The 18,193-nt window shown below is 47.1% G+C and overlaps 2 protein-coding genes across 14 annotated transcripts in view; one reads left to right on the forward strand and one right to left on the reverse strand.

The window, feature by feature from the left end:
• The window catches only part of NSD1 (nuclear receptor binding SET domain protein 1), a 62,137-nt gene extending 53,960 nt beyond the window's left edge, over positions 1-8,177 (forward strand). For 11 of the 13 annotated variants that reach the window (XM_033140447.1, XM_033140443.1, XM_033140446.1 and 8 more), the window contains one exon: positions 66-2,184. In XM_033140447.1, coding sequence (XP_032996338.1) covers positions 66-1,915 — 1,850 coding nt within the window. In that variant the 3' untranslated portion in view covers positions 1,916-2,184. Of the gene's footprint in view, positions 1-65; positions 2,185-7,918 lie in introns of those variants that run through there. The other 2 variants (XM_033140453.1, XM_033140452.1) reach the window with 2 other exon arrangements.
• Positions 8,178-9,634: 1,457 nt separating this feature from the next.
• On the reverse strand, positions 9,635-18,123 carry RAB24 (RAB24, member RAS oncogene family). Its single transcript, XM_033140455.1, has 9 exons — positions 18,008-18,123; positions 17,192-17,393; positions 16,565-16,633; positions 14,813-14,891; positions 12,844-12,911; positions 12,164-12,263; positions 11,967-12,017; positions 11,200-11,262; positions 9,635-10,017 (listed from the first exon to the last, which is right to left on the reverse strand). Exons 2-9 carry the CDS (start codon positions 17,306-17,308, stop codon positions 9,950-9,952), a joined length of 615 nt encoding a protein of 204 aa, XP_032996346.1. The 5' UTR covers positions 17,309-17,393; positions 18,008-18,123; the 3' UTR covers positions 9,635-9,949.
• Positions 18,124-18,193: the final 70 nt, after the last annotated feature.

Below are 18,193 nucleotides of genomic sequence, written 5' to 3' on the forward strand. Positions count from 1 at the left end.
AGCCATTCACCGATCTGACTTTCGCACCTCCTCTTAAGCTGCGCCTTTTTTTTTCTTTGCTGCAGGGAAATGGGAATGCCCTTGGCACCAGTGTGACGTGTGCAGCAAAGAGGCAGCTTCCTTCTGCGAGATGTGCCCCAGGTCCTTTTGCAAGCAGCACCGAGAGGGCATGCTCTTCATCTCTAAACTGGACGGACGCCTGTCCTGCACAGAACATGATCCATGCGGACCTAACCCTCTAGAGCCGGGAGAGATTCGTGAGTATGCGCCTTCCACAGAATCGGCAGCTGGCTGCCAAAACACTCAGCCATCAGACGAGCAGCCTGCGGCTACAGGCCCGAAATCTCAGCCGTCAGAGAGGCTACCTCTGACTGTGGCCCTGAGGCTGCAACCCTCAGATAAGCCACCTTCCTCTTCAATGGCTCTGAGGCTAAAGTCCTCAGACAAGCAGCCTTCCTCTGTCGCGCTGAAGCTGCAGTCCTCAGATAAAGCACCCTCCACCGTGGCACTGAGGCTACAACCATCAGACAAGCTGCCCTCCACCCTGTCCCTGAGTTTAAAACCCTCAGACAAATTGCCCTCCACCCTGTCCCTGAGGTTAAAGCCCTCAGACAAATTATCCTCAGCCCTTGCCCTTAGGTTGCAGTCGTCAGATAAGCCGCTCTCTGCTGTGGCGCTCAGGCTACATCCCTCAGAAAAATCGCCCTCCACGGTGGCCCTGAGGTTACAGCCCTCTGAAAAACAGGCTTCTGCTGTTGCCCAGAAGTCACAACCGTCAGAAAAGCTATCCTCCACAGTAGCTCATGAGTTACAGCTATCAGACAAGCCAGTCACTGGAGAGGCATCAGGACCTCAGGACAAGCCACCTGCTCCGGAGTCATTGGGACCTCAGACAACAGACAAAAACTCCACAGTGAAACCACCAGGATCCGAGAAGTCAGAACCGTCACCTACTGCAGGCATACCCAGGTCTCAGAATTCGGAGGAGCCTCCTGCTGCAGAGATACCAAAGCTCCAGGCATTGGACAAGCCTGCTGATCCTGAATCTCCAAGGCCTCAGCCACTGGACAGGCCCATTTCTCTTGGCCCAACACCCAAGCCCTCGGGCAAGTCTGTTGCTCCACTGAGCCTACGATCTCAGCCAGTGGTCAGACCAGTCACCCCCATAGCCCTGAGGTCTAAACCATCAGAAAAGCCAGCCACTCCTGTAGTCCCACAGCCACAGCCGCCCAACAGGGTTTCTACCCCAGCAGATGCTCGGCCCATGCCATCAGACAAGCCTTCTACTACCACAGGTCTGAGGCCTCAGCTTCCTTCCCCACTAAGTCTGAGGCCTTTGCTTTCAGAGAAAGCACTGAGGCCTGTTGACCAGAATGCTCAGCCAAAAGAAAGAGGCTCTGTGACTGTGGAGCAGACTCCTCAGCAGAAAGAGCGGACATCTGTATCTGAGGAGCAGCCTTGCAGGCCTACAGGGAAATTTTCGGGCTATGGGGGGCAAGCAGCCCACCCTCTAGAGAATTTTCAAATACACGAACAGACCCCTTGGCATAATGCGAAAGGACTGCAATCGGTGGAGCAATCGCTTTGGACAGCTGAGAAACTGCAGTCTCCTGAGCACAGTCTTTGCTCAGGCCAAGAAGCCGCATCTGCGCCTTCCACTGAGCAGCCGTTTTGGCCCACAGATAGATTGTGTGCATTTGAACAACCCCTTTGGCCTGCAAGAGAAGCTCCACTGCCTTCTGGACAGGCATCGTGGCTGCCCAGAAACATTCAAACGTTGGAGCAGATCTCTTGGCTCTCTGGGAAAGCACAAACACCTGTGGGGCAGGACATTTTGCCTTTGTCTGAACAAAACGTGGTGCTAGTACTGAACCAGGATTCCCCTGGCCATGAACCTACTGAGTCTAAACCTTAGTGAAGCCAGTTCGAGGCCAGACGGAGTCACTATTTTTGTTTTGTTTGTTTTTTTATTGTATGGGGAAGGATATTTTGTTTCTTGGGTTGTTGTTTTTTTTAAAAAAAAATCACTTCCCCAGATCCTTGACCTTCAACAACATCCCACCCAAACTACCCACCTACATTTACCTAAATCCAAACGATGCCCAGCCAAGCAGCAAGAATGTAGATGGCCTATTCCGTCTTCATTTTGGAAACAATAAAGCTGAAATAAAGGAATCCACTGTGGATAATAATCTCTAATTCCATTGAAATAATCGAAATTACTAATCTTGCATGTCTGAGTGACAGGCGTGCATTAATGGTGTGTCTCCTAGATTTGCTCCTACACAGTTCCAAAGAAGTAGCTTCATTCCATCTGTTCTCACTAGTTGCAAGCCAGCCATTCTGTACTGGCACCTTACATTTCCAAAGCAATTCAACTGATGGAATCCCGTCATTGGAGAAGCAAAGCAAAGGGACCTGACAGTTTTCATTTCTCAGAGTTCTGTTTTAGGAGAGTGTTTTGCTTGAGAATATGCTGCCAGGGCACAACAAATACAGGTGCTTTTTGAAGAAACATTACTTGAAGTTAGCTGAGAAGCCCAATTCCACTAGGTGGAACGGTCTGCTCCTCTGTGAACAGCTGAAGCTCCTTCACGGACCTTATAATTGGAGGTGGGGATAAAAGAAATTCAGAGATACCATCTGCTAGCATTCTTATCCTGGGACTTAGATCTCTAGCACAGTAAAGTCAGAGCCCCCACATAGGCAGAATTTTGACCACTAAAGGCAACAGCAGGTTAGACAAATGAGTCAATCCTTCTTCTGGATTTTTGTGGTGCATCATTGCTGTTACATAACTTTTTTCAGTCTTTGCAACAAGAATTATTAGTGTTTCTGGACAAATGAAACTAATTTCCCTCCCTCCCTCCACTACAAGCAGTTGCTTAGTAATCATGTTTGCATTGTTTACAGTAGTCCTAACTATTTGGGGTGCATTCCTCTGGCTAAAGTATATCACCTCAGAAGGCGGAACAGAACTAATAGCCCATTTGAGAATAAATGTTTCCACGATAGAAAGTGTGTTTTATTAATCTTACCTTGATTAGTCTCCTGCTTAAAGTATTTCCCATCTTACCAAAAAATCCTGAAACAAAAACTTGAATTTAACTGGGCTACACTGAAGAATATCTGCACGTCAGAAACAGAGGTAGCTGAGGTTATAGTTCTCACACTGGAACACTAAGGGCTGCAGCAGCTGGCTTAGATCTCTCTTCTTTTCTTCATCTCTCTTGCCCAGTCAGTGCAGTGCTTTATGCCTGGTGCGTAGCCAGGCTGGTATTGTGCATAACTAGTGGAAGCAGTTACTGTTACCCAACCAGACATAAATGCAGCTTGCTATGGTACTGGTTAGGTATTGTCGATGAACTATATTGAGGATCAGAGAAGTTACTGCTTACTTGGCCCTGAATATGTCTAGGTTTCTTCTTATCTTGGCTGTAGGAGAGACAAGCAAGCATACCATGCCAATATTTCACATGGTGGTTTCACTTAGGCACTATGATGTCTGGAAGCAGCTTAACCATTTCTCTGTCTCTCTCTCTCTCTCACGCACACACACCCACACCCTTCCTGCTAACTTTTGCCTCCTTTTCATGTTCTATTGGCCTGAATAGCTGAAGTCGCACAGTCTGTCATGCTTCAGCTTCAAGTAGCAAATTTGGCCAGCTCCTAATTTGCCCTTTTGCGATTTCCAGGTTTTTTGGGGGGGGGTTGGTGTGTTTTTTTTTGCACAAAGCAGAAGTTCTGGTTTCTATGTAAACCCTGATCCTCTTACTTTGAAGCATATATCATTGGGGTATTCAGATCCTCTGTAGAATTGCAATAGTACTACAGTTGATCCTATACAGTGGCAGTTCAAATTCTGACCCAATACTTTTTTCCATTGCTGGCTTTCCACAATGATGGTACCTGCTGGGCACTACGAAACATTCCCCCCACACCACTGTGCATCTCATCCTCTCCCCTGAATCATTTCCCTCTCGCTCCAAATCTAGTGACTTTGCAAAGCGTTATAGCTAATGGAATCTTAGTTCTTAACATTGGTTTTCCTCGAAGACCTGCAGGCTCAGCGGTTGCTTATTGCTGAAAATGGGGAAATGCAAGTACATTTTGGTTTCTGCGTGACTCCTGCACAAAGGGAAACAGGACAACTCTTCTGAACGAGACAGAAACAAGAAGCCAAGGGAATTTTACTAAAACATTTTTTTAAAACAAAAAGATCACCTTTTTAAACAAGCAAGCCAAACCAATCACGAGGTTCAGTATGTTAAATATTTCTCATGTGTGGAAAATAATAATAATAAAGCTCTAAATTTTACATATTTAGGCCTTCCCGTGAGCTGGACTTTGTCATGTAGATTGTGTGTTTAGGGCTTCCTTTGTGCCAGACCCCACCCCAAGCCAGCTGTACCTGTAACAAGAAAGATGCCTGCACTGCTTTGTCCAACTCTGTTCTTGCAATGTCATGTGTTTTTAACTAGCTATTTGTTTCATGGGGGGGGGGGGAACACAATAAACTGTGAATATTTTTGGTGGAGGCTGTTTTAAATCTTTAAAACAGAGAAAAGTCCATTTTGCATTAATTCTCCTAAGTGTAGGTGCTAGGGGTCAAGAATACGTGACACGGTAGGGGATCTTTGCAGCAGCACATTCAGAATCTTTTATCTAGGAACTCCTGCTTAAAGTCAGTTGGATTTTTGCATGGCATTTCAGCCCCTGTTGCCTGCTGCCGCCCTGCTTTCTCCTTTCCCCTCAAGAGCCTCTCTGTACAGATTCAGTTTTGCCGCTGCCTCCCTCCCTGAAGGACATGTTTTGTAGAAACAAGAAGCCGATCAATTAAACTGGGCATCTGAAGTAGAAAGTGTCACAGGTGTATGTGTGGAGTGTGTGTACCTGCATGCCTGTAGCACAACTTTATACTGATAGCATCTCTCCAAGTCTGGAGGCTGGTGTCTGGTTTGTTACGGTAAGTAAGGAGAAAACCCCCAAGGTGCAGATTAAGAGAAAATGCTACGCAGGAACCTCACCCAATCAGCACCTTCAACCCAAAGCAGGGGTTGTTTCCTATGTGAAATGGGAAGAGCCAGTCACTCCCGTAAGACGCAACATTCCATTAGGGACACTGGCCAAGCAGAAGCCAAGTGCTGTTGGATCCTGAGGGATCCTGAATGCAAACAGATGCAGGCTAGGAGAGGGCTGGGGGAGATATTTGACCTGAACGCTTCCCCTGTTGTGTACCCTTTTACCTAGTGTGAATTGGCTACCTTTCCAAGAGCTGGGCTGCCAGAAACAAAATTTGATCCTGCTTCTTAAAATGGGTCCAGGCATGTTCTATTCTGCTGTTGCTTATGTGGTACTTTGCTAGGGGTGTGAGCATGGCAAGCGGCTTCTGGTGTGCAAATCTTACACACTCCCCCATCATGTTTCTATATTTCATGCAGAAAATAAGGTGCTATAATGCTGTGGTCTAGCGGGACATAGAGCTTTGCACATTTTGTGCTTGAAAATCTTTGCCAAGAGGCCAGGCCTGTGGCAAGAAAAGCTTGATTGAATACTATGCCATTTTGGATCATGCAGAAAAACAGATTTGTGTATGTTTGCTTATTTCATAACTTACTCTGTTTCTGTTAATCATGGGAAGGGGCAAAGAACTAGGTGTGACAACAAATTTTGCCCAGCAACTCTCCTCCACCCATGAGTATCTGAAATTAAACCAGGAATCCCTCACCCCATCTTTTTTCTTTTTCTTTTGCAGCCTTAGGAACTTTTTTTTTAAACACAAAACAATTGAAAGATGATTCTGCAGCATCCCGAGCTTCTCAAGTGTCAGATTCTACACTATCTTCATAGTTTCACGGAATAATAGACTATAGTGGAGCCAGGTAGTTGTACTTGCACCCTTAACTGGCATTGTTTACAGTGAAGCTAACAAAATACAATTTCCATCCCATTTATAAAATATTCACAGGTAATTAAAATTTTGCCAAATGAAAAATATGTAGTTGCTGTACAGAATGGTGCAGATCATTCTCCAGAAATGTTCTGCCTCTATGCTTTTCCCCATTGGATGTTTCTCCCAAAAGTTAAGGCGCCAATGGGACTGGGATTAGATCAACTGCAAGTGCCTAGATCTGTTAAAATATTTATTTTTGAGCAATCGGTGTATTGATAGCAGCTCAACAGGGTATACCTCTATTCAGTGCTCCCCTCTGCCCCTCTCACTTTAATGTTGCAAGAATTACTTCCCTTTTCCAACCCCAGGGGTGTAGCCTGAAGAGTGTTCTCTTTATGTTAAAATATTTGGAAACTCCCCGTCTGTGCAATCGAGTAACATGCTGCTAAGAGCACCTGTGATGGGACTTTCCTAGAATGCATCACCTTTTGCATTATTATGTGGCTACTAAGGTGGTTATTTGATTGTTTTAGGGCAGGGGTGAAGAGCAGATGTTGAACTCCAACCCGCTCACCCTGACCTTGCTAGCCCGGGCTGATAGGAATTGTACGCCAATGTCTAGAGGGGACACAGGATACCCACTCCTGGTTTAGGATGAATACTTTGGAATGGAGGAGCTGAGCTGTAGGCTTTTGAAATAATAATAATGATGATGATGATGACATTTGGAATAGATTTTAAACATTCTGCAGCCTACATAATTGTGCTGAAACAGAATAAAGCCTTTCTCCTTTCCCTCAAATCTGCATGGCTGGTAACATTTGCTAACTAATGCATTGTGTGTGTGACGTTTTGCAGTATTGATGGATCCCCTTCTGTGGGAGTCAGAGGGCTAGGGATGCTGGGTATGTGATGATTTTAACAAGTACAGTATTGGATTTCATGTCTGAAAGCAAGAGATTTCAGAGCACATTTCTCAAGTACTGAGAGCAGGCAGGAATAGAAGTTATATTTTAAAATGGCCACATTTTTGCCTCCCATGCTCCCAGACTCTCTAATTTTCCAGAAGATGGGATCAGTGTGTACATACGACACTTAGTTCCTATTCTCCCTATTGAGGCAGTGTGGTCTTTTGAAAGTGAGTGCTTGCAAGGGTATTTGTGCATAGGAAACCACTTCTCAGCCTACACAGAGCATCATCTTGGAAACACCTGGAATTTCACTAACCCTATTCCCTTGAGTGGGTGCTGAGCAGATGTGGCAAGGGGCAGCTAAGCGCCATTCCTTCCATTTCTCCTCAGCAGCATCACAGGGCATATTCCTTTGCTGTAGCAGCATATTTCAATAATGTATGGTGTGGTGCTTTTGAATTGTTCAGGTCTGTACAGTGGTACCTCGGGTTACAGACACTTCAGGTTACAGACTCCGCTAACCCAGAAATAGTACCTCGGGTTAAGATCTTTGCTTCAGGATGAGAACAGAAATCGTGGGGCGGCAGCAGCGGGAGGCCCCATTAGCTAAAGTGGTACCTCAGGTTAAGAACAGTTTCAGGTTAAGAACGGACCTCCAGAACAAATTAAGTTCGTAACCAGAGGTACCACTGTAATATGTTGGGAGAGAGAAACTCTTCTCTAATCGCTTGACAGTTCCATCCCCCACCCCCACATTTGCTCCAAAGGGGTTTGGGCAGGGCTAAGACTGGAGAGCTCTACCCACTCATTTAGCTGCTGGTACAGAAATGGAGTAGTATGTAGTGCTAACATGAGCTGGAGATGGAATATTACATTTCTCCAAGCTGTATTGCTTTGCCCTCAGGCAGTATGCTGCTTGCTGACTCTCCCAGACTCTCTGCTGGGAGTTGTGACTGAAGAGAGCAATTGCAAGAGAAGGCCTCTGGGAAAAGTCCTGTTCTGCAATGACACTCCAGTGCATAACTGCAGTATTTCTGCATGAATAATGGGGAAGGAATTCTTTTCAGTGCATATATTGTGGTTACCAACAGTCAAGCATAATGTCTTTTTACAGAGCTATCCTATTCTCATCTACGTTCTCCACAAATGGCCGGCAAGCGAAATGCTTAACAGTATCTACATTAGAAGAAGAGGAAGTTTTGGCTCGTGGATTCTTATTTTTCCTCCCCTTACTCATTTAACTGTGTGTGTGTAAAAACTATGACAATGAAAAACAAAGTTGTCCTACCCAAATGTTCCCAAAATATGTACTGTAATTCTTTGTATATAAAAGAAAGCAATTACTGTAAAGTAAAGTTTAACTTTGCTCTTGACTGTGTGTGCTATTTTATTGAGCCTAGATATGGCAGGTTCTAATCTGCTTTTTAATCTAAAAAACAAATTGGAATCTCTGTAAGTTGGGATAGAGATACGGCTGCCAGGAATTCGTGGTCTTCTGTGGGTCACAGCTGGAGAGGGGGCTGCTCAGCTTGTACCAGATCAAAACAGTAGTTTATAGCTTAGAGATAAGTGGTTTTTCAGAATGAGACAAAGTCTGAGGTATTGCTCTCAATTATAACTTGTGAGGTGCATCCAACCATTTAGCAACTAATTCTGAAAAATCAACTTCCATAGAGACTTAAAGGTTTGCTAAATCGACCTGAGAATGGACCTTTATTACCAATGTAGCAAATAACTCTTAGGAAGCTTTTGGGCTCTTGCTGCTTGTGTAAAGCCTTTGAAATTTGACACAGAGGTAGATGTCAATGGAACTACAGCCCAAAGATCACTTTCAATATTTTTGAAGTGAAAGTGCCTCTGCCCCCAAATTTTAGTGCACTGAGGGGGACCACATTGTGCCTTCCCATTGCCTCTCCCCCAACCACAGTCCACTAGGTTAGCCAAGACCAGAGTTGCACTACGGCAGTTACCTGTAACAATATAGTAAAAAGATATCCAGGTACCGGTATATATATTTAAAGCATAAAAAAACACTCCAGAACATCTAAAGGAAGAGAGCGTACGTTGGAGAAAAACCATTGGTATGTTCCATTCACAGTCTGAGATGATCATGTAAAGGAAAACTGATAGAAATAGCCCACTCCGTCAAATGGCAGAGTATTCTGCAGCTCTGTAACCTTTTCCATTCAGCTGACATGCCATGCTTCAACTTCCACAGTACAGGCCAGCACCGTCCTTGGCACAGGGATCCCCAGCTGCATCTGCCTTCCTGCTTTCCCTGGAAAGAGGAGGGCCTGCTAGCCCAGGTTCCCCTTCATTTTCTAGCCACCTTATAACTGCTGCAAAGCCCATCACTGCTTGTATCTACAACTGTTCTGTGATGCTGATTGATGCTTTTACAGTATTGGAGCAACTGGGCCTGCTTATCACACACGTACACATCTATCAAATTGGCTGATTAAAAAAACCTCAGCAAATTCCTAAGCCTCCTCAGATGCTTGTTTTTTCTCCTGTACCAAATGCATGTTTCAACTGCTGGAACGTCACAGAGAAACGTCAACCATTAGAAGCTGCTGGTCAGCCCATGTAGTAAGAGAGGCACCCATGTTTCTTGCCATCTCTTCTAGGAGTTTAGTCTTGGAAACCAAGTTTGAGCAACTTCAATAAGAACACAAACCTAGCTGTGTTTCTCAACAACACAGGACCACAATGCACTTTTATTTACATTTACATAGCTTATTAGAAGCCATTTAAATAATAAAGCAAAAAAAAAAAATCAGGCGCAACACCATCAAAACAGCAGAACCAACCACTGCCAGAACAAGGTGTCTTCAGCGTTCGAGAGCCAGTTGTGAAAAAGCAATTCCTGAAGCGCGTCAAGAATTTTAAGTCAGCCTCTGGAAGGGATGGGAGCACAAGGCAGTCAAGGTCTCTGGTCAACAAGGCAGCAGAAAATCTCGCAGTGTGTGCTGTGTTCTCCCCCCCCCCCACCATTCCAAGGAGAAGTGCCAGCAAGTGATGCTCCACAGGTCCGAAAGGGCAAGACATTCCATAGAGCAGGGAAACCGCGTGAACCATCCAAAGACAGCATGAAGTGCTATCCCAGGAGGGGAGCACTGCTGCTTTGGCAAAACAAGGAAAGAACTCAATGGTGACAACAGCTATAAAAGTAGGTGGTAGTGTTCTTTTGGCTCAGATCAACTCCTTTCTCCTCTGAAAGCAGAACATATACAAGGGTTAGGCAAGTGGGGCAGATTGGTAGCAGCAGAACATTTAATGGCTCTGTTAAGAGGATTTCTTTCTCCCAGGGAAAAGTCCTGCCCTGTCCAGATCAAGTTTGCATATAGGGGGTAAGGACCAAGACTATTCCCCACTCCCAACTCTCCCATGTTATCAACAATTATTACTATTACTATTATTTATTAAATGTGTATACAGCCCTTCATCCGAAGATCCTAGTGTGGTTCACAACAGAAAAATACAAAATACATAATAGAAGCAAACCAATAACCTTTCCCCCTCCCACAAACACATCTAAAAAGCCATGGACTGTTAACCAGCCAAATGCCTGGTTGAAGAGAAACATTTTCACATTTTGCCTAAAGATATGCAAGGAAGGTGCCAGGCACACCTTCCTGGGGAGAACATTCCCCAGACAGAGCCACCACAGAAAAGGCCCATTCTTGTTGACACACTCTGGACCTCTCATGGAGGAGGCATACGAATCAGGGCCTCAGATGATTGCAGGGCCCAGGCTGGTTCATATGGGGAGAGTCTACAGACTACCACAACTCCCCCTCCCTGACCCTCAAGTCTGTCCTGATGCCACACCAAGTACCCAGGTGGGCACAGACCAACTCCACCCTGCTCATCCAGCCAGGTCTCCGTGATACAGACCAGAACACCCTCTTCATCCACAACCAGATTATGGAGGAGGGAGGTCTTACTCAAGAGCAAACCTGGCATTCAGCAGCAGCAGCAGCAAATCCAAGGGCTGGCTGATAGGAAAACTGCAATTCCCCAGGTGGAGGGAGGGGCTGGCACACGGCACAGTCACTAACTGCCTGTGCCGTGTGCCCCTTACCCAGTCTGCCCCACCTTCCACAACATACTGCCCCCTACACTGAACCACTGCAATTATGTCTCCCCCTGCTTTCCCCAGTTTCTCTCTTCCCAGAGACAATAGAGTTTGTTTGGAAATAAAGTGCATGAAGTCTCTGCTTTCTACACATGTAAACAATCATGGGCATTCTTAGAACACTTTTTTTTCTTATTCAGCGTGTCCCCAAGTCCCACTTTCATGTCCAGGAAATATATTTGCACCAGAGGTTCTATGCATGTTCAGAAGGACATGTGAGCACACACACAGTGGAAGTATCCTGTTCAGAAACTCACCTGTCATCTCCTGAAAGGCAGTAAGCTGCGCATAATCCTCAGCCACCTTCATGAAGAGCTCATCTGTAAACAAAACAGCAACACAGGATTGGTGTCTCGCCCACAGCTGGCTTCAGTAGGAACACCTGAACTGTCCTGAAATTGGGAGGCAACAAATGGCCACTGGCTACAAAATTATGACTGAATGATAAAAGGGAACAGAACTCAGAAATAAGCATCCAGGATATCCTTTGGTAAACACGATGATACTATGAGAGCTACCACCCCGCCCCACTTGCCCACTCTCATCAGATTGCAGCCATATTCTTGAACTTAGTGGAACTTGGAACTGTGGTGCAGTTCCACTTGGCAAGAAAGCATGGGCAAGGTACTCAGCATCCCCCTTATTTATCAGGCGCCACAGTGACGCCATATGCAAACTGTCCCCAACCAAAAGGAGAACAGCAGTCTTCTCACTCTGGGCGTGGCTGTCCAAAGGCATTTGTTGTTGTTCAGTCGTTCAGTCGTGTCCGACTCTTCGTGACCCCATGGACCAGAGTACGCCAGGCACGCCTATCCTTCACTGCCTCTCGCAGTTTGGCCAAACTCATGTTAGTAGCTTCAAGAACACTGTCCAACCATCTCATCCTCTGTCGTCCCCTTCTCCTTGTGCCCTCCATCTTTCCCAACATCAGGGTCTTTTCTAGGGATTCTTCTCTTCTCAAAGGCATTAGGCACACTTAAAAGCACCATAAAGCCTTGCAATGCACCCTGGAAGCAATACTCACCCACATTCTGTCCGGTCTTACTGGAGGTTTCAAACAGCTCGGCTTTGATCTCTGAAATGACAGTATGTCAGACGGAAAGTTTTAGCAGTTTTACTCCACAATGGGGACCGCCATTGTAGATGCACCAATGTTAAGAGCTCTTGGTGCGCTGTGATTCCCTTTCTCTCCTCCCAACAAGCGAAGAAGAAAAGTCTAACCATCCGCATAGTCCTGCACATCATGGAAGTCAATTCCTCGCCTTCTCCTGTCCTCGTCCAACAAATCACACTTGGTGCCACACAAATAGATCCTGCAGTTCTGCAGAGAAAGAGAACAAGGCAACTACTTCCATACAAGGTCAGTCTGGCAAGCAGGTATTGCCAAGAATCCGCGTAGCCAAAGCAACAGGACCCACCCTATTTTTTTGTGATGCTTTTTTTTTTAATTGTAAGTTTTAAAACTGTTTCATACTGTACAGTATTTTATATTGTTGTAACCTGCCCTGGAACCTTAGGGTGAAGGGCAGGTAATAAATTAAAATGTAGTAGTAGTAACAGTAATAATTTGACATGCCCAGAATGCAATCCTAAGGCGCACACAATTAACAGAGCTCAGGGAACGGTTACACACAATGTTGCTGCACTGCTAAATCCACCTGGGAGATGGCCTGGAGACCTCATACTTTTGATCTTCCCAAAAACATGAGATACAAGTCAAGCAACCATGTAACCTATCAACAACTGGCCACGCTCCCTCCATCCCCCGGAGGAACTGCCCTCCAGTGTCCCAGTATACAAATTATAGGACGGTGCTCCTCTGTAAGACCAACATTCCCTGTGGCTCTCCCAGTGAGGTGAATATTCCTTTTCTCCCTGCCTGGAAATGGAGATCTACTTACCTCCTCAAAGTTCTGCAGCTCATTCACCCAGAATTTTGCTCTCTGGAAACTGCTGCTATCAGTAAGATCTGTGGAAGTGGGGAGGTGTCAAGACTAGATCCCACCCAAAAAGTTCATAAAGCAGATCCACTGACCCCTGTTTATAGGCAGAGTAACTGAGGTACTGAAATGAATAGGTTGGCTAGGAAAGGATTGCTCTCTTTCCCTGAACGGCTCATAACAGAGCCACTGTCCAAGCATCTTGAGCTCTTTTGTGGCACATAACTGAAATGTGTATAATAAGATAAACACACACACAAATCCCCTTCCAAGAAGAGTTAAAGGAGAGGCTAATGGGAACTGCCCAGCTTTCTTGACTTAGGCACCAGGGCTGGCCCAATACATATTTTTGCCTCAGGCGAAGGGCAAAATGGCACCCTCTTTCCATGTACAAAAGTTGACTGGACTGGTATTTGAATCTTGTCTCAACAGTGGCAAGAGGACAGTGTCATTCTAGCTTAGAGGACACAAGACAGGCCATGTGGCACACACAGCTCTGCCCTCCAACATCTCACTGTGTCTCTCTTACCACCACCACCCAACAACTGCCTGAGGCTCCTGTCTCACTTCACCTAACTGTAAAGACAGTCCTGTTGAGCAGCCATAGTTTGACTACCTTGGTCTGCCAAACCACAGCATAGTATGACTGGGTAGAGACGTTTCCCCTCCTATTAAGGTAATACCTATGCAGTTTTGTACTTGGGCAAAGAAACAGCAGGAAACCTCCAATGATAAGGAATCTCCCATGGCCAACACAAATTATGTAATTTATCCCAGACTAGTGGTAGACTATTTCAGCAACTCTGCTGCCATCATAATAGCTATTGGGAGAGGAGATAGAACTACACGTGCAGCTTTCACAGAGCTGTCCTCTTAAAGAAAGGAGCACTATAGAGGCACCTCCTTGCCTCCCTTCTGGCCTTTACAGGACACTCTTAAAGTGGCACCATGGAGAGGAAAGGGGGGTGGACACAGATGAAGACAGGAATTGGTGTCTGAATGGTGCAAGGTAAGTGTTGCCCCTGACAGAAGCGGCAGGCTGCCCATGTGGGCTGTATTTGAGGGCGTAAAATGTATTTGGCAGGCACTAGCTCTTTTCACAAACACAAGCCCCAAACACAACCCCCAAAGCAATGCATGAGAATCTCTCACTGCTGCTGGTTCTGAGGCAGAACAAACTGTCTATTGAGGAAGTGAAACTGCTAATAGACACAGCATAGGAAATAAGAAAAGAGGCAGTAAAGCAGGCAGTAAAGCAGCAGCTAAGTGGCCATATCCTGAGGAATTAATATTTCCATGGTGTTCTTAACTGGACACCTGCACATCTGCAGAGGAACCAACCATGTGCATCTAGAACAAGGGTCAGCCAGGTTTATCTTGCCTGGGCTGGATCGGTCCCATGGAGATCCCTCTGTGGCCCGGATTGTGCACGTGCATGAGTGTATGCGCCTGCGATTTCCAGCGTCTGCGCATGCGCAGATGCAATTTCCGGTGCCGTGGAAGCGAGTCCCTGCGCTGCGCAATTTAGCACAGTGCACGAGCAGGCAGCTCAGTTCGGGGCAGCTCGTGGGCCGGTCAAATGACCTCCGCAGGCTGCTTCCAGCCCATGGGCCTTAGTTTGCTGACCCCGATCTAGAGGGCAGTCTGTCACGGTAAGAAAATGATGGCAATGGAGATGGCAAGGGAACCTCAACTAACATACCGATGGAAGGAGGGCCTGAATATGTAGCAAGCAATAGCCCTCAAACAACATCCCAATTACACTCTCTCTGTATTCATTTGATACTATTCCCAAATATTTGCACACAAATCTCCTTCAGAACAATGGATTGGCTAGCACAGCCCTTTCCAAGTCCGTAAGAATGTTCTCCTAGCGTTGGTAGTCCAGAGCTACATGGGTACCTGAGTTGGCATGCAAGTGGACTCTTACCATAACATACAATGGCAGCTTTTGCCCCACGGTAGTATATCCGGCTCATGGCCTCATAACGCTCTGAGCCAGCTGTATCCTAGAAAAGGGAGAAACAGTAAGATTTTGTACCCAGCAGCTTAGAATCCCAGTGGAATTCAACATAGCGCTAAGGAGCAGGTCTGCTTGTCTGCCAAAATGATTTCACTTCCCTGTACAGTGGTGCCTCGGTTTTCAAACGTCTCCATTGACAAGCATTTCGGTTTTTGAATGCCGTAAACACGGAAGTAAATGCTTCGGTTTTCAAACACGCCTCGGAAGTCAAACACGCCACACGGCTTCTACTGAGTGCAGGATCCTGAGGCCTGGCTGTCGGCTATTTAGTTTTCGGTTTTCGAAAGTTTCAGAACTTGGAACAGTCTTCTGGAATTACGTTCAAAAACTGAGGTACCACTGTATATTGTTCTGGGGATTCACCCAACACTCCAGAGCAGCTTTAGGGGAAACACACGGGAATGGGGAAAGCCCAACCGCACTAGTGGGAGCCTTTGTGCTGGCGTCCGCTAACAGAACTGGGCAGTGGAATCCAGCCCCTAGAGCCTGGCATATAGCCCTTTTTCAATGCAATGCAAAACAGGCTGATCAAAGTGAAAGAACGAAAAGAAATACTATCATCGTTGTGGAGTAAATAGAATGTTTGCTCGGCAGCTCAAAAAAAAGAAAAGAAAAGAAAAAACAGTGTGATTCAGCTACAAGTGCGAAACAAATAACAGCATTAAACACACAGAGAGAATACCAGCGTACAACAATAAACACCAGAGATTAAGAGCTGGGATTTGAAGACCACAAATTGTTTCAAAGACCCGACTAAATAGAGAGGTCTTCACCTGGTGCCAGAAAGGTGCCAAGCAAGCATCTCTGGGGAGGCTGTTCCACAGTTGGGGTGCCACCACCAAGAAAGCTCTAAAGTTCCCAAACGGTGCCCCACATACCTAACTCAGGTGGTCTGCAGCATGTCTGTGAACAACAGGAGCAGTGGCTGCTCTGGGACAGACCAGAAGTGACAGGCAGAAGGAAGCGACTTGAAAGGAGTGAAGACCAGGAGCCAGAAAAATATTGTCTTTTATTGCATTACCATTTGTATTACAATTGGAATTGATATTGTATTATGAAAATCATGCAGCATCTAGCATAGTGCATTACAACAGGAAGAAAAATAGTTAAGTAGTCCACCAAGACCCTTAGCAATTTTCAAGTTGTCCATGGAGGAAACGTTTGGGAACCACTATTCTAGAAGCCTCCTCACACTTGGTCCCCCCCCTCCCCTGTACAACCAAAGCATGTCCCATTAGTTCTCTGGTACTTTATATTTGGGACGCGGGTGGCACTGTGGGTTGAACCACAGAGCCTAGGGCTTGCTGATCAGAAGGTCGGCGGTTTGAATCCCCGCGACGGGGTGAGCTCCCGTTGCTCGGTCCCAGCTCCTGCCCACCTAGCAGTTCGAAAGCACGTCAAAGTGCAAGTAGATAAATAGGTACTGCTCTGGCGGGAAGGTAAATGGCGTTTCCGTGCGCTGCTCTGGTTCACCAGAAGCGGCTTTGTCATGCTGGCCACATGACCCGGAAGCTGTACACCAGCTCCCTCGGCCAGTAACACGAGATGAGCGTCACAACCCCAGAGTCGGACACGACTGGACCTAATGGTCAGGGGTCCCTTTACCTTTACTTTATGTTTGCCACACACAGCCAGTGTCATTTGCACCTTAAGACTTACCCAGATTCCCAAGGTTACGGTCCGACCTCCCACTGGCATCACTTTGGCTACAAACGCAGCACCTATTGTCTAAAATAAGAAGAATACATATGAATGCAGCTGCACCACCTCATCAGCTCTTTGAAAGTAGCCACTAGTGGCAAACAAGTATTTCTTCCAGAGGGCCAAACCAGGAAGTTTTTACAAATAGGAAAAAAATTGCTGTCGCCCCCCCCCACTCCTTTTAGGCTGTCAGAGCATCACAAACAAATGACTAACACAGGTACATACTGACAGGCAAGCTAGTAAATATTTCTGTGGATTAGTGACATCAGTGAATCTCTTTGCAAGGCTACCTTTAACAGATAGCAGATATGAGCAGTTTCTTTCTTTTCCCTAGCCAACATGGCCCTTTCTGATATGGCACGTTGTCTTATGGGCTTTCTTAGTTTCACTTTCTTTTAGGCTTCCAAGTTCCTTTGTGGTTACAAACCGCTCACCAAATGTCCATTTCACAACATACAAGATTCACTGATAAAGATTTAAGAAGTGGAGGGGTGGGAGCGGAAGAGGACTACAGATTGCTCAACCCAGATGCCACTTGAAAGGCTCTCCACATCTGCCCCCCCCCCAAAAGGGCACACTCACGTTCTGGTAAGGTCCCACAAGGAAGCGGTTGTGAACGTATCGCTCCACCAAGCTGGTCTTGCCCACGTACTCTTTGCCCAGCATCACAACTTTGGCATCCACACGCTGCCCGCTCATCCTCTTGCCCTGGCAACCGCGTGTTCACCTGAGTGAGTCGCCTGGCGCAGCCTAAGAGAGATGCAGCTCAGGTGGAGAGGCTCACCTGCAGTAAGCAGAGGAGGAAGTACAGCAAGTGACTCAGGAGCAGCACCTCCCCGTTCCCACGCCACCCCGAAAGCTAAGAGGGCTCCAGTAGGCATAAGCCAGAAGGCCTGGCACTGCCCAGAATGCAGGTGTGCCCTGCATCCTCCACAGCAGTTGCATAAAGCTACTGGCACGCAGTAGCAGCACTTCAAAAAATGCAGAAGGGGAGGCAAAAAAGGGCAATTCTATTCACAACGACGAGAAACGTGTTTCTCCAGCACTACCCATTTCTGCGACAGCTGTCCACCGGGGTGCTGTCCTCCGCTCTAAGGGGCTGGACTAGATGATCCTCAGGGTCCCCTCCGACTCTTACCATTCCAGGATTCTACGCTGCTCTGTTCTCAGGGAAGGGGCGCATGGGCTTCCCTTGGTCTCCACCCATGTGGGCACACAGGGGCTGAGGGACTGGCACCAGGTCTGGCAGGATCCGATGACGCGGCAAGGGTGATCCTAACAGAAGGCTCCCCGGAGGCTCCGGGACAGCGCTCAGCGCCAAGCCACGGTTGCCAGGGCGGCAGGGGCTGCCGGCTTCTCCAGGGCCAGGCTGGGGAGGGAAAGGGCGGCGGGACTCACCCCGGTCTCATGGCGCTGGAGCCGGTCGCCGCTGGCGGAGGCGGGAGGGAGTCGGGACGCGGCGGCGGGGGAACGAGCCGCCGACGGACCAGTTCCCGGCCAGCGGTGCTGCTGCGCTGCGGAGCAGCCCGGGGAAGGGGGCGGGGCCGGAAGCGTGCGGCCTCGGCGGGGCGGGGCGGGGCGGGG

Source organism: Lacerta agilis, chromosome 2 (assembly GCF_009819535.1).
Source record: "Lacerta agilis isolate rLacAgi1 chromosome 2, rLacAgi1.pri, whole genome shotgun sequence".
Classification (NCBI taxonomy): domain Eukaryota; kingdom Metazoa; phylum Chordata; class Lepidosauria; order Squamata; family Lacertidae; genus Lacerta; species Lacerta agilis.

Coding starts and splice junctions, on each gene's coding strand:
- RAB24 (XM_033140455.1), bottom strand. CDS start 17,308: ATGAGCGGGCAGCGTGTGGATGCCAAAGTTGTGATGCTGGGCAAAGAG. Junction 16,634..17,191: donor TTGTGGGACCTTACCAGAAC/GTGAGTGTGCCC, acceptor TTCTTATTTTAG/ACAATAGGTGCTGCGTTTGT. Junction 14,892..16,564: donor CCGTAACCTTGGGAATCTGG/GTAAGTCTTAAG, acceptor TCCCTTTTCTAG/GATACAGCTGGCTCAGAGCG.